General features: G+C 45.4%; 1 protein-coding gene across 2 annotated transcripts in view; it reads right to left on the bottom strand.

Annotated features, from left to right (window-relative positions):
• Positions 1-2500: 2500 nt before the first annotated feature.
• LOC8043682 (synaptosomal-associated protein 25) overlaps positions 2501-16128 on the bottom strand; it is a 272225-nt gene continuing 258597 nt past the window's right edge. For both annotated transcript variants that reach the window (XM_040217394.2, XM_040217395.3), the window contains exon 9: positions 2501-12077. In XM_040217394.2, the coding sequence (XP_040073328.1) occupies positions 12012-12077 (66 nt within the window). In that variant the 3' untranslated portion in view covers positions 2501-12011. The remainder of the gene's footprint in view (positions 12078-16128) is intronic.

Below are 16128 nucleotides of genomic sequence, written 5' to 3' on the forward strand. Positions count from 1 at the left end.
CCGGATTGAAATTTGGGGGAAGTGTGCTTTTGTCTATCCAAGGTTCTCTATGAGGCACGTGGTCATTCCTTTCGTCCGCAATGCGGGTGGAGTGGAGACAAATAGAGCCACTAAATAAGCTGCGCTTAGAGTATCGGCACTCCGTTCCCCGACATTGTTGTGGGCGCCGCCATTTTGGCTCGTATGCAGAACAGACGCAACGGTCGATCCTCATGATTCAAAAATGCGACTTCCTCAGCATTAGATTCGGTGATAGGAAGGTCATGTATTATTGCTTTGCTTTGTCGCGGACGGTTTAAACATTTGTGGAGGGCGGAAAAGCATTTCCTGTGATTTCAGATAAAGCTTCAGATAACTGGTAACCATGATTTTACGACACAATATGGCCAAGTGTCGGTACTCTGAAGCGTAGCTTATTTAGTGGCACTAGAGACAAAACATCCACACTAACGGCAGAGAGCACGGACAAGAGTACAGAGCGCGAGCTCTTAGCAGTTGATTCCAATGCGCGAGCGCTGCAATGGCGCCTCCCGAGGCGATTCGGCCTCACGTGCGTATAGCACCCGTTTTGCTCCACGTCAGTGTAAAACGAAAGCGTAGTTCTTTTCACCACATGAACCGTGCCGATCGAATCTCGAGGCGAATACGTCACACTGGAATCTTTCGGCCACCAATCACATGTCGCTCGTGTGGGCAGCGCGTGCAACTGCAAACTTCCCAGGTGTAGACGCTTCGCCGCAGGTGTGTATGGGCGCCGCCATAACCGATCTTCAGTTTTTGTTCCCTCTTATTTCGTTTACTCTACTTCATGGTAATAAAACCGGAGACTCAGGAACACAGAGGGGATGAACACAACACTTCTATGTTCCTGAGTCTCGGGTTTAATTACCCTGAATCATCACCAGCTCGCTTGTTTTTTTAAGTATTATTGCAGTTACTCTACTTCACTATTACCATAGCAGGCCAGGTTATTGCCACCTTAGATTCAATCGTCTCCTTCTCCCCAGCATTGCCTGTGTGGAGGCTCGCCAACGGTTCAGTGGCTCGGGTATCTCGGTAAGACAAGAGTAGGTCAGCAATGGCGGCTGTGATCTTCCGCGTGTGTAAGGCGCCTATATTCCCCTGTACTGACACCAGTCGTGACGTCTTTTACAGCGGACTGGTTAAGCGCTTGTTTCCCCAAGGGTCGTGTCCGTCAGCAAACAAATGACGACACAGGACTCTGAACAGCTACCGCCATCTATTGGCGACGGCGGCAACCTTTCGAACCTTTCCACTCTGGCTCGGCGACTTGCGGCCGGCCATTACTGCATTCCCACCATAGTACAGCTTCGCTAGTCTTCCTTCTTCCCCAGAGTGGAAAGGCTGACAGTTTTTTTTCTGACCCTTTTATAGCTTTGATAGGCGCTGAAGATGCGCGAGAGCTAAGATTCCGAAATCTCCAATTGTGACGTCACTCCCCGGGAAGGAAGGGCTTCGGCGGTACTTTGAAAATTATTTACTGCAGACATCCGTGCACCAGATTGAAAGATCATCTCGACATTTGTGATCCTGAAGGCCAAATGAAGACGGTGAACGTGTTTTCACTCAAATACAGAACCGCTTTAGGTTCCCTTTGAACGGCGAACTAGTCCTTGTTAATTTCTCTGCTTCAGCTGGTAAGCACACAAGAAATAGGAAATTTGTTGGGTTTCAGCTTGGGGTCGAAACAACGCAGATCATTGCGTCCAGAAAGTATGAAATAATAAAAAGAAATTCAGTTCCTTTCAGTTTACTTCTAATTTGAGAGCCCAGCTCTTAGGCGCCCGTTTCGGGCTTGAGCGGCGTCGGCGTCGCCGTCGGCGTAACCGCGCGGTGCACTATGGGTAAATTTCCCGAAGAAACCCGAGGTCCTCCCGAAGGACCTCGGGTTCCTTCGGGAGGACCTCGGGTACCTTCGGTGACCTCGGGGGGTCCTCCCAAAGGAACCCGAGGTTCTCCCGCCCGAGGTCACGTGACCTCGGGGGGGGGGGGGGGGGGGTGTAGAGGGGGGGTCACGTGACCCCTCCCCCCTCGAGAACACGTGACCCTCAGTACCCTTCCCTCCTCGTCCTCAAGAACTGCGCTCTAATTCGGCGTTACAGGGAGTTGTATATTTTTTTTTTACCTAAAAAGAAATCAAGTTGCTTTTACTTATAATATTTTTACCTCGTCTAGTTTTTCAATAGGAAGTATTCACTGGCGGCCATAGCTGTGTGCGCGACTGCTAAGCGCGTGCTGATGGCGAGCTTCCACAGTTCTTTTGCAACGCGCACTCCACACCATCAAGATTGCCGGTCTTAGCAGCCTATTAATGTGGGCTCGTTCAGAGCATGCGCTCTAAACATCACCCACAAATATGGCGCCCAGTGAATACTCCTTATAGAGGTCGGTTATGACTGAAACAACCCGCCTGAAGCTAAAGACAGAAAAACAAAAACATCACGCAGAGATGTTTACAATAAAAACACACAAACAACTCTTCGTTTTGCCAACATTTTTTTCATTTATTTACGCTTTTAAAAGCGCGCAACCAACACACACTTGTAGTGGTGATATCTTACAAACACAACTCGAAGAAGAAAGAGTTCGAGAATCCGCGGACTTGTCTGCCAACTATAATAATTAACGCGATCACGAGAAAAAAGAAAGGTGCCATTTACAAGATATATGCAAGACATAGCGAGAGGCAGAGAGAGAGAGAGAGCTTTACACACAAACACACGCTGTGAGAAAAATCCACGTCAGACTCTATTAACACAGAACGAGAATTATTTGCGACAACCCTCTAAACACAACCGAAGTTTCAATGAAAAATAATAGAAAAATAAAACGGTCTGAATTACACACATACTATAGAAGTCGAAGCGAAGACTAAAATCTCCAAGTTACCATGAACCATTAACTCGAGTACTCAAAAGATTATAGTTGGGAGCGACTTGCGGAAAAATAAGCGATCTCTATATGTCTGTATACATATTTTGTCGGTATATATATGTATATACGTCGTTATGTACAAATGTGCACTAATGAACCGTTCTTTTACAGGGAGTCAAGCCGTATATGTAGTCACACATATATGAAATGGTAACTTTCGATACAAAATATATAACAGTAATAAACAAACAAGTTTGCATTATCGTTGCAGAAGGCTTTTCTTTCCATGATATTTTCGCACGAGTCTGGATCAAAATACATGAAACGCGATCGTTTTCTTTTTTTCGGAGAGTCGACAACGTAACATTTGGCGAGCATTTTTATGTAAACGTAATCCTCCGGATTACAGGCAATTAAGTCGAGTTGCAGTCTGTAGTAGTGAGCGCGATAGAACCAGGCGAACCGGTTCGGGACGATAAGCTCAGCTGAGATTATAGAATTATTTTCCCTCCCTTAATGATTATCTCTACAATAAACTGTGTCGTGCAATTCTTACGCCGATATTCAATCTGCCCAAATCTACGGAACACTAGCCCTTCGTAAAACATTTACTAGCCTTTCCAGGACGCGCTAGTCGCTTCTAGTCATTTTTCGTGAAATGAACAGCAGTCCCGTGCGTCTGGAAACAATTACCGTTTTGTAAAGATACATAAAAAAACGCTATTGTAGCCGTCGATTATCGGCAACATGTCGAAACGTGAGCGATTGTGATTTGCCGCACGATAGAGTACTCTCTAATTTCGGAACCGATTTTTCAGCGATACATGGATGCTCGCAAATAAAATCGTGAGAAAAAAAGTAATATAAAAAATAATAGAAAACTATAAAAAGAAAGTTCATACAACAATACTGCCATGTTAGCTAAGGTTGAAACTCTCCCAACGCAGCAAGCAAGGGAGAAAACACACAAAAAAAGTACAATCCAGCTATTCCAACGATATCCTAAAACACCGCGTGCTATTTATATGTACAGAAAATGTGAAATGACCCCAGCAAGAAAAGGCTTATCGAGCTTAATTCACACCATTTCCTTTTTTCTTTCTCGCTCACTTCGCACGTCTTCACCCTGTCGCAATGAATGGAATGCATTTGTTGCCTTTCCTCCTTTCTTTTCCTTTCAAATCTCACTCGAAGTTTGTCACAACATCGATGGAACAAGGTACTACAGACCAGAAACAACGCCGAGAAAAGACACCCTCTAACCCGACAGCTTCAGCTTCCGAACAAGCTTCAAACTTCCACAAGAAAATTCTATTCAACGTCACGGACTATGGAGTAGTATTCCAGAGAAGTCTTTCCATCCGTGTAGCAGTACGTCTTCGGGTTAATAAGGAACTACACATAACCATCGACAGCACCTAGTATATCTCAGGAAGCTTATCCTCCAAGCGCGTAGGCGGTCAACAACGGCGGTTCGTAGAAAGTAAAGCCTGGTTCAGACAGTTGCGTTTGACTGCGTTTGACTGCGTTGCGGCAGCGAGAAACCAGGACATCCCTGCTACTTATATCGCGTGCTAAGATGGTTCTTTGAATTGGATTGCACGCTTCATACGAAGCACAGATGTGCCGGTGAGTCGCTTTCGGTTCTCGACGCAACGCAGTCAAACGCACTCAAACGCAAGTGTCTGAACCGACCTTAAGACTCCTCGTAACTTGTGTCCTGCGACGCGTCAGTCTGTAGATACCGAGAACTATAATGGTGTAATGAGTACAGCTTTATGAGAAACAGCGTGAGGAATATTAATGTCGGTTAATATGATGTGCGTTAGGGGGGCGAGATGCGATTGTATTGACAAGACGACCGCTCGAGTAGTTTCCTTCCCTTCCGCGGAGGTTATGACCGAAGCGTACTTTCTACGATTTTCATGAAACACTCGCTCAGGTAACGCCTTCATCAGTAAGCACAGAAGGTTAGTCTTACTTTGTTAGTTAAACGGATAGGAACGACCAAATATACAGTCTAAGGTGGCTTCCATTGCCATTGTCGTGATGTGCACGAGTACTTTAAACAATCGAGAGTATGAACGGTATAAATATTTCCTGCTTCTTCTACCAACGAGTCTAATCTGTTCTTAGAAACAACGTTTGCGGCCAAAAATAACTCTTAGGATGAAGACCACAGAAATATTCACACGTTATGTTTCCTCAACATCGTTAGCTGACCTGGGACAACGGAGCGCTCAGGGAATGTCGTCCCCTTTCCTTTATTTCTTTGTTTTGTTATTCAGCAAAGCAATTCGTAACAACCGACAAGTCGAAAAGGTAGTGTGGAAGGTCGGGGTCGATCGACGAACACGAAGTCTACACAACCAGGAGAAAAAGCTAAGCTAAGCTAGAACATCGATCCGTAAGTGTACGAGGAAAAAAACAAAACAAAAAACAACAACCGAGACACCGACCCTAGTGCCGGTATACACGACCACGAGGGTGATTCGCCAAAGCACGACAGCCGACAAACCTTTGCAGGTTTACCAGAACCCGCTTGCCCACTATAGGGGGCTGCGGTATTCACTATTTCGATCACTATAGGCCATCGCATTCCCATTCGAAGCTCGAGGACCGGTTACGGCTTCTCGAAACCGAATTGGTCGCTCTCCTTCCATTACGTTATCACAGGGCTCGAAGAAAACAAAACCAAAAAGAACGAGTCTACAAAAGAACAGAAGTCGAGATGCGATCACCGTCAGCGAGGACAACGCGTTCTTCTCGTCGAAACGTGCGACGATGACGACACAGACGAGTCGTCAGCTCCTCACTCCTCGTCGTACACGGTAGGAAAATGTCGCTTTCGTGATGTCTTTCTTCGTATTTTCTTTTATTTCTTAGTTTTCCTTCTTTCGTTGAGTCTCGACGACATGCCACCGGATGGTAGCGGCGTCAAAATAGCGGGACCCCCGTGGTGCATCCCGAAGGGGCTAGGTGTCCCCGCGGCCGCCACTGACGTCACCCTCACATGACATCGGAGTCGGGTGACGTCACCAACATTCGAGAATACGCTGTGGGACGTAGCCGCTTCGCAGCAGTGCGGCAGTCGGATCAACACCACCTAGAATAATCGAAGCCTGCGCAGTGAGATCGAGAGGAGACAGAGCGCCCTTCGACGCCGACACTGGGCGTCGGCGTCAGGCCCAGGTGATGAACTGGCGCCATCCTAGGCTGATGACGTTCCATAAAGGTCGAGAACGCTGTTCACGGGCCTTGACTCTAGACGGTGTTGGTAAAGACACGAAAGCAACTACAGTCACCTATTGACACATGACCAGTTACTTTTTCTTGCTAGCCGTCACCAAAGTTGCCTTGTAAGAAAACTACGTCAACACACACAAGGCGTGTTACACCCCGTGATTCGACGCCGGATGACACGGGTCATCAAACATACTGCGGCAGACCGCGGAGGTCCCAGTCTTTTCTAGACGCACCATGGAGGACCCTCGACACGGGCGCGCGCCCTTGAAGAACGGCCGACGTGGCCCCGGCAGTAAGGGCTTCGCGCGTTCAAACGTCCCAGCAACGTCACGCATGGCGCCGGAAGGGGCGTAGCCACGGTGGGCCACGCCCACTACCCGACGCGAGCGCCCCCCACTGTCGGGAGCCGGGTGGCTTCTTTCAAGGAGGCGCACCTCGCGAGTGTGAGCCGTCAGCGTCTGGAACGAAACCGGCGCGGAACTCTAGAACACAAAAAGCCAAACACAAAATCCAACTACCAGAAAACTAGATGCGATGAGAATCCCCCTAGCGGCGAGGAAGCACAACTCAACAGCGTGGAACGTCGGAAACGCAAACGTGTAAGTGCACTTGCATTTGAACGAAAGGAGGCGCTAGTGAGAGCCCGATCCGCTCAAAGTGAATAATAAAAAAATTACAACACGAGAAATTTTTTTTTTCGTCCCATCACAGAAATGAAATAAGTGAGAGCAAACCGTTGTTGCGCTAAGCCACACAAAGATGGCACCAAAAAGTTTTCGCGAAAAGAGTGCCATCTCTTTTTCGTTGTGGTCATTTAATATTAACACATCAATTGCTCCTTCAACAGGCAAAGGGTACTGCTTTGAGACCCCAAAACAAGGATTGTACAACATTCTTTGAGCACGAGTTTTCTTATAAAAAAATTTCTCGGCCCTTTCTGGCGACCAACTACAAAATGTATTCCTGATTTCGAAGGACCAAAACAATCAAAGGTGTCGGACTCTGTCTCCAGGCAATGCGGGCGCCACGACCATGGCTACTACTAATCCCAATTTCTCATATCGCCCGTACAGATAAGCATGTTTGCCATTATAACACGCACCACCACCGTCGTAAAAAGAAGTGAAAACACTCGCCCCAATTCCAGAGGCGAGAGTTTCCACCTCGTTTCTTTAACCGTGATGTTGCTCGTTATTACCATAAGTGTTATGTTAAAGAGATGCCAACAATGTGGTTTCAAACAAAGAAAGCAATGGACTGGATACCGCACTGGAAAAAACATAATGCACCCTACACGTTCGAATAAGAGACTTTCGAAAATTCTCTCTTCTTTAAAATTAAGTAAGAATGCATTTTAACTTTTCTCTGTTTACTTTGTGCTTGACCGATTACAGCGTCGTACAGACGACCGCTACCTTCCCCGCTGAAGCAATAAAACGAAGACTTTTCTTCTTCGAAGCCAAGTCATGCTGGTCTGCGACGCGCGCATTGCCTGAAACGGAGGAAACTTTACAGATCAGGCTATAGCTGCTTAACTCCACTCGCAGATATGAGAGATACACCTTTGTGGCACTCAAAATACTTGAGAGACATGAAACGCTTTTTTTTCTTCGTACCTTAAGCTAGCGGAAGCTCAGGATAAACTCTTCGTGATCACAAAACCCGGAGCCGATACCTGTTCCCACTGTGCAAGAGGAACTTCGTCGGATTTGTAAGAAGCTCGAAGGTTTGCCGAAACCAGTCGGAGCTTAGGTTCGACAAATGATCGCACATCCTCAGCGAACCGACAACCGGCGGTTGGCGACGCTGAGGACTGACATGGTTGCCCGTGTGTGATCGCCCAATCCCTGTATAGAAGGTTAGGCCTCTACAATCCAATCCCTTCTAATGGGGCGTTTCACATATCTGCGAGTGGACTCGTACAACTATTAGACTGGTACCACCAGGCCGTCAGATTGCACAATTCAACGCGATAAGGACACTGAAAAGACTAAAACTTCAGGAACAATTCTTTTTTGTTGTTGTTGTCGAAAGTTTAGGTTTAACATGCTTGCTTAAAACGACCAGTAGACCAGGCGTGACGCAGACACCAATCAGGTGGTCGAACACACGGTTCTGATATGTGCAGGAACGATTTTGATTCGAATAACATATACAAACATTGTGCGCATAAAAAAAAATAATTTTACGAGGATAAAAAAACAAGAAAAACAGAACTATTGCCGGAGCATTAAAAACAAGAAACGTAGTGCCAACAAGATTTATTTTTGACGGATCGAAATTTTTTTAATATACATAATTGGTGACTAATTGACCCAAATAAATTGTTTATTTTTTGGTAGTCAATATTCAAATCCAAATCAGTGGTCCGTAGCTGACGCGAAAAGATTTGATCACATACCAGTTAGTAACGTATACAAGGGCCGTAGCGCACAAAACGATTCGAATGAAGCGCCTGGCAACAGCAAACAGCCCGACCAATTCAACCGGAAGATAGGCGCAGCTAGAGGAAAAACCGTCCTTCACCATTACAGGGATCGCACCTCTTCCGGTTGTTGTTAATCGGGACAATATCTACGCTTTGTGCGTCCACCTGAAACTTGACGCAGTTGATGCACAACAACAACACCTGAAACCTCAGAGAGAAACAAAGAAAAAATAAAAGCAGGAAGCGAAAACTCTTCACAAACGCCAAGGGACGCGGGGGAGCCACAAGAGTAAACCGAAGCAGACGGCATCCGTGCCGAAACGAAACCGAAACCGCGTAACAAGCAGACGACTGCGAGGAGACGACGACGACAGCGACGCCATCTTGACCCTCTTCTTCGCCCACCATGGACCGGGAACCACCACCCGCTGCTCAGTCCTTGAGCAGCTTGGTGGCGCGCTGATTGGCCACCGAGATGCGCGACTCGTTCGACTGCGCCTGCGCAAATACGTTTCGATTGGCCAGGTGGCGCTGACGTCGTAGGGAAAGATGGCGGCGGCGTCGTCTGCTTCCGGTCCCAGCACTTGCAGCGGCTGCGGTGCTTCGATCGACCTTCATTTGAGCAGCTTGGTGGCCCGTTTATTGGCTTCCTCGATGCGTAACTTGTTGGACTCCGTCTACGGGAGATGGCGCCAACGTCGCGAAGGAGGGAGAGTGAGAAATAAAGAGGGGAGGGTGTGATGCGAGAAAGGGGATCAGAATGTCGATGACAATGAGTACGTCGCAAATCGGGCGAGGACAGGGGACATTAAAAACGACAAAGCGAGGTAAACCGAAAGAAAAACGTTATATTTGAAAGCAGCAGCAAACGGTAGGACATATAATCAGACAAACAAATCAGAACGAAATGGAGGTTGGGAAGTTTTGGGTGATGAAGGAGGAGGATGAAGAGAGAAGGAAAAAAAAACATATTGAAGATGGTGAAACAATGCACGCATCGACAGCCCAAATCGGCAAAATTGTTCCAACGCACGATTCAAACAAGGGGTTAGGCACAGCAAGAAAGAACAAACAAAACCAGTCGGCGCTTCACAGAGGCAAGAAAAAAAAAATATTGGCAAGCAGATTCGTAAAGGAAACATTCCGCAAATCAAACAAGGCAGCCAATTTTGTCCCCGACGAAAAACAGCACAATGGTACTGCGAGCGTGTTTCTTCTCGAGGGAATGTATCGTCAGCCACCAACACGCCAACCACTTTCAATTCTCCGTAAGCTTCACTTCCAACAAACTTTGAGATCGACGTTGGATCATCGGGTGCATCGCGAAAAACTCACACTTAAGCTTTCACTAGTACTTAAATTCGCCAGACATATCACTCGTAACATCCGTCGTCTCCCGACGGATCTTCAATCGGTATTCTCAAACACAACAAACAAACCCCACGAACACAAAACAACCCCAAAACTTAACAGCCTGTACCATGCTACCTTCTCCTTTCCTCTCAACGAGATAACAATAAAAGTGAACCAGTTTGAGTACGTGCTCGGTACATCCCCAACAGTTTCCTTTTTTCCCATTCCCGTACAGTTGTTCTAGAAGAATGGAGGAAGTTGTCAGAGTGCTTTGTGCAGAAAACCCGCCAAACACACACACAAAAAATCGTCAACTTCGTGTCATGTGTTTTGAAGAAACAAGTGACAGGCGTAGTCCGCCACACTTGCGTTTCATTCGCGCGTGGTTCATGAGCGTCACAGAACGTAACTCCCAACGACAGCCCCAACGTTAATAATACTGGTGACGGCCCAAAAAAATGACGCGACTGTGTTCAGGTAGATAGGCAAGGTTAACCAATATATTGATTTACAAGTGCGACACTGAAATCAGAAAATATATACATTAAACATTAAAGGGCATCAGTCGAAACGCTAACGGTTACAAACAAACGCAATCTGTGAAAGATCCCGAACCTCAAGAAAGCAGTACAGCAAAACCGGCAAGGTGACAAAAACTACATGATGCCTACATACCAACAAAGTCCAATTGTCGAAGGTGCATACATAAACTCGGCGTCGTGATATGCAAAACAGAGCAAACGAACATCGCAGAGAAAACAAAAATAAACTTGGTAGGCAAATCAAAACTAGCGGAGGAGGAGTTAGATTAGCAAATCAAAATGACACTTCGTTTTAAACAAAAAAAAAAAAATAAATCTAGAAACACACTTTATAAAACAGGAACCGAGCAACTTAAGTGACTTAAGTACATACATCTTACCGAAAATGATCACAGGTATAGACTTAGCGCCTGCTTCACGACAACCAAGCAAAACGCTCCTCGGGGTTCAAATAAGGGGTGTCGTAGTGTCACGTGAACAAACCAGCCAATCAGCGCGATCAAATGACGCCGTGGTCCAGTAGAGAAATCCAATCGATTTAATCCCGCTACTCGATCAATTTTACCATAGTAACGGTATTAGAAAGCTGGCGTTAAAATTCACCTCACTCATATTAATTAAGGGATAGCTTAGTTTTCCCATAAACGCATCAGATTCCACAAGAGAGTGTTTTAGAGTTACATACTTATGTAATGATTAATATAATTATTACTTAAGATATATGTCAGTGTAGAAATACTTGCTTATACCCGAGTTTTGAAGACTTAATGAATGGGTCTGGTGATTCAGTCTATCACCCCAGTTTGCTTGGTTGCGCCAACAAAAAGAAACACATTTAAAACACGAAACATAAATTTCACAATAAATTAATTTAAAATTTTTTTCATAAACTTCTTGTCGGAAGCGAGCACCCTGCCAAAATAAAACAAAACAAGACCTAATCATAGTCACAACGTTTCAATCTCAAATAACACAAAAGGCAAAGATGCAGTCCCATGCGAATGTGCGACATAACAACCAAACAGTGCCAAAAGTAAAAATAATAATCGCAAACAAACATCATCCCTGAAACAAACAAGCAGGTACCAAAAAGCACGAAAGGAAATTGAAACGGGATACTATTGGTGCCTTCATAAGACATGATTTGTTTTCTGCCTTTCGTGTTTATTCTTTTCCCCCTTTTAAATTCAGAAAATACCCTGGGATTTGTGGAAGAATTGTTTCGGTGAACTGGGTGCCATTAAAAGATTACTGCGAAAATACAAATGGGAGAGTTAAAAAATTGAGAGAAAAAATGGGGTGGGCGATCTCAAGGGATCGCCCATTCCTTAGTTCTATGTATTGGTTACTAAAAATCACTCGTGAACCTTTTGTTTCCTCCACTCGCATTAATAATTTCGCGCTCAAACAAAAAAAAAAAAAACATGTACAAGGTGCGAGTGAAAGGAGGTCCCCAAAGGACACCTAAAGAAACCCGGAGGATATAAAATCAGGAGAATCATCGGCCCTCGCGCGTCGCGAGTGCCTTGGTCTGCCGTCGAATTCTTTCAGCTCTTCATGAGCTTAGCCGTCCTATCCTGAGCCACCTTGACGCGGACCACGTTCGACGCCCCCTGGGAACCGGAAACAAAGAAAAGGAAACAAAGGGCCAATGAAACATAAGGCACAAACTCGTCAGCGGACTTGTGTACCCAGTCTTCCTAAAGGCTGGTCCGCACGTTTGCATTTCAGTGGGACCGACTGTGCTGCCACCGCCTGGGAATGCTTACGACGAGAGAACAGACTGGCGCCATCTGTCGGCTAGCGCCGGCCCACTTCCGGTCTGCACGTATTTCCTGAACTTGGCTGGAGTATATGCGGCATCTATGAGACCAGACATACGTTGTATCTAGAAGTGGTCGCCGATAACACCACCATAATTGAATCGAGTCCTTGGTGAAAGAATAATGTGCAAAAAAATTCGGAAACATAGGCAGACCGGAAGAGGGCCAGGGCAATCCGACAGATGGCGCCAGTGTTTTACCTCGTCGCAAGCAGTCACAAGTGGTAGCAACGCAGTCGGTTACACTCAAACGGAAGTGTGTGAACCAGTCTTAAGACTATACGTCTACGATTATACTACGACTACATCAACAGGCACAAACTTAACAAACAAAACTACCTAAAAATGAAAAATGAAAAAAAAAAAAAAGACGCTATGCTAGTAGTGGTTTCAAGGCCTGACACCATTCGATGGTGCAAGCTAACCAGGTGACTCCAAAAGGTTAATTTTTTTTGTCTTATTTCTATCGTACGACGTCGCCACTAGACGGCGCTAGCTAACGCGAAGCTTCACGGTGCTCTTTCTGTTAGTTACCTCCATGCGCGTACAAATGGGAGTCAGCATTTCTACGCGCCTTGAAAATAGTAGCCTGGGATCGCTCTTTGGGATCGACGAAATCGGAAAATTTCGTCGTTAAAGGCGTCGAATAGGAGGCGAATAATTCAGATGCATCCACCAATTTACCCGCGTCTATACATCTCGAAAGATGTAGCCTTTAATGTTAAAAAGAGCCTCAATGCTAGCTAGAACACACTGCCTAAACCGGGGGCTAAAAACAAACGCTTCTCCAAAATCTTACAAGGTGCTCAAATCTTAACTGGAAAGCGCAAGGCTTCGTTAAACAAAAGTAACAAAAATATACAAAACTAAAACAAGGAAACAAAAAAAAAAAAAAAAACAAAAAAAAAAAAGAAAAGAAGGAAAGCAACGACTCGGCAGCGACATTTCGGAGAAATGCAGAACAAGCAAAAGATGCAACAGTGAAAAAAAAGCAATGACACCAAACGCCGCTTGTTCAAAAGGAAGCAAGAAAAAAAAATCACAAAATAAGCTTAAAAAGGCAATGTGCGCGAACAAATCCGCAACTGCACCAGACGTTCACATCCAACTCTATAACTGAAAACAAGCAAACAAAATTCCTTGCTCGAAGTATGACCGTTTCAGAGAAAAGTGTGGTTGTCGCCGAATCAGGTAGCGATCATAGCGTCCTATGTACTAGCAGTAGTGCGACAGAGGCAAAATGGATGCCGCGGTCGGCTAAAGGGGAGAGGGAAGGCTTTGCAAAACGTTACGCGCACAGCGCCACGCAAACCTCGCGGCGAATATTAAAAGTAGTATCCTTTATTTTTTAACCTTGTCCGTAAAGCGGGAGCAACAAGATACGAAGCGGAGCGAGTGCATGGGCCCAGTCTGGCAGACTACACAGGATATGTCAGTTTCAGGAAGATCTCCGATCGCCATAATGTGTCATTTACTCCACTCCACTCTCCTCTCTAGCGTTCGCTCCGCTAAAGTGGAAAGGGTGAAGCACTTTGTGGGAGCAGCCTGTACTGCCCATCTTAACCTGCAACCGACTATACGTGGGCGCTCAGCGTCAGGCGGCGGTGGTGGCGAATTCAAGAACTACGAAGTTACGAAACTTCTAGCCCTTTCTACTTTTTTTTCTTGTTTGCTTTCGTCAGCGCTCTTGCCGTTGAGATTTGTCAGGCTTGCTAAGTACAGAGCAGGCCACGCTTAGAAGGACCAGTTATCTAAGGGGTGAGCATGCATCAGGCAAGAAGGTGGAGAGAAGAAAAGAGAAAGTGGGATCGAGATCGGGCACGCGTTGGAAGTGCATGATGAGGAAGGAGGGGGAAGTGACGTTGAACATCAAGAGGCAAGAGGAGCCAACACAATGCACAGCCCGGAAGTCCTCGCCATCATCGGCACAACGGACGCGACGTGCTATCCGACGTCACGTAAGCAGAAGACATTGCCGGTCTTCAGCAACTCGGATTACCCTCGCTTATTTGGGAATCGAGGTAGTAGGAAGAATAAGATGCAAACTAAAACTAAATTCTAGATTTTAACGATACGAATTTAGAGTAAATGACAGTTATTTACGCGTTCGTTGCAGAGCGATGAGGACGACTTCCTCCAAAGCGAAAACTTGCGTACAATAAAAATAATATAATAAAAAAAAAAAAAAAATAGCGCTGCACCAAAGATGCCACATGCTTCACAGCTGCTGGAATTGCAACCCTATGTACGAAAAAGAAACGGGAAAAATAAAAGCGAGAGAAACAAAAAGTGGAAACCCGTAAAGAAATTTCGGAAATCGGGCATCGCGGGCCTGCGCTCCCAGCGAGAAACGGATCTCTTTCAATACTTGACCACTGGACATATCGATGTGGTTTAGGCGTCAACTCCTCAGCAGCAATTCTCACGCCAAATCAAGATCCGGTGTCTCTAGCGAGTTCATACGAAGGTGCGCTGATCTTGGCTTCTGGACAGGTTCGAAGTCTGACTCACTATGAATGCTAAATTTCAAAGCCGTACATATTGGCCAAGGTAATAGATCCTAGAGTTTGAAATTGAAAGGTTAAACACACGCAAAAAAGCAGCTCGCCAGTTCACAAAAGAAAAAAGAAAAAAAAAAAAAAACCTTTTTGCCAAAGGAAAGTTTAACGAAACATTAACCCTTGAAAAAAAAAAAAAAATAACTCCAAATTATAGAGTGCCAGTCAGCTATTTTGAAAAGTAAACCAGCTACCGAGAAGGACGAATACTAACAAACCAACGAAACAAGATGAATTAAAACGACCCTGCCACGGTTACCTCCTACTAAAGTGTCGCCACCAACTGTCGTCTCCACTTAGTACCAGAGGGCGGCGAAGCCAGTAACTGCTTTGAACACCAGCAAAGAAAACAAAGTCTAAGTAAATGAAAAGAAAACAAAAACAAACGTCTCGAAATAGGGGGTTAAGAGACAATTCAAGCTGACAGGAACGAAGCTCGAACCTTTTCGTCACGAAATATAAAGTAAATAAAACTAAATGAACCAAACTACAAAATGAGGCGAAACAAAGAAACACAAAACCTCGAGCGCTGATTGACACAAGTTGATCGAAGAGTCTACGTCACTTCGTTTTTCTCTCGCGGAGCTTACAGGATTTGTCGCGAAGAATCCAGCTCCCTCAAGGCTTGACCTCGTCAAGGATGCTGTTTTCAGTTTTGCTTGGCATTTAACGGCGACGGCAGTGTCACCACTGAACGATTCCGAGTCCAGACAATTTCACGAGCAGCAAAAAAGCCAGGCTTAGCGCTTAGTCCATTAAGAAGACATGCGCTTCCATTATCCCCTTTTTTTTCTCCCTCAACGAATCCGGCTCTTGGTTTGCTATATTAGAAGCGGCTGATAAAAAAGAAAAAGAATCAACTTAAAAAAAATTCGAATCGAAGTTCACTCTTCTTAAATCATTAAGACGTGAACCTCGTTCTTTAAGTCTCAGCTCCACTGCAGCACTCGAAAAGGGAAATTCGTTAAACGGTGATAATAAACTGTTGCACAAACCCGACTGGCGTAATGATCAATCGCCCTAAAAAAAAAAAAGAGCTTAATAACTTCTGAGCAAATCGTAAGTTATCTTGAAAGCAAAAACTCCGGTTTGTACAACAACACCCCCCCCCCCCCCCCCCCCCCCCCCCGGTAAGAATTCGATAACATGATTCGATTAAAAAACTCACGAAGAAAAATGGAGAAGTTAAATGCGATCATACAAAAAATCGCCGCAATAAAAAAGAAAAAAGAAACAGGCCATCACAGACGACGAAACGTACCACAAAAGCAAGAAAGTGTGGTC

This window comes from Ixodes scapularis, unplaced genomic scaffold (genome assembly GCF_016920785.2).
Source record: "Ixodes scapularis isolate PalLabHiFi unplaced genomic scaffold, ASM1692078v2 PGA_scaffold10__122_contigs__length_95168666, whole genome shotgun sequence".
NCBI classification, from domain to species: domain Eukaryota; kingdom Metazoa; phylum Arthropoda; class Arachnida; order Ixodida; family Ixodidae; genus Ixodes; species Ixodes scapularis.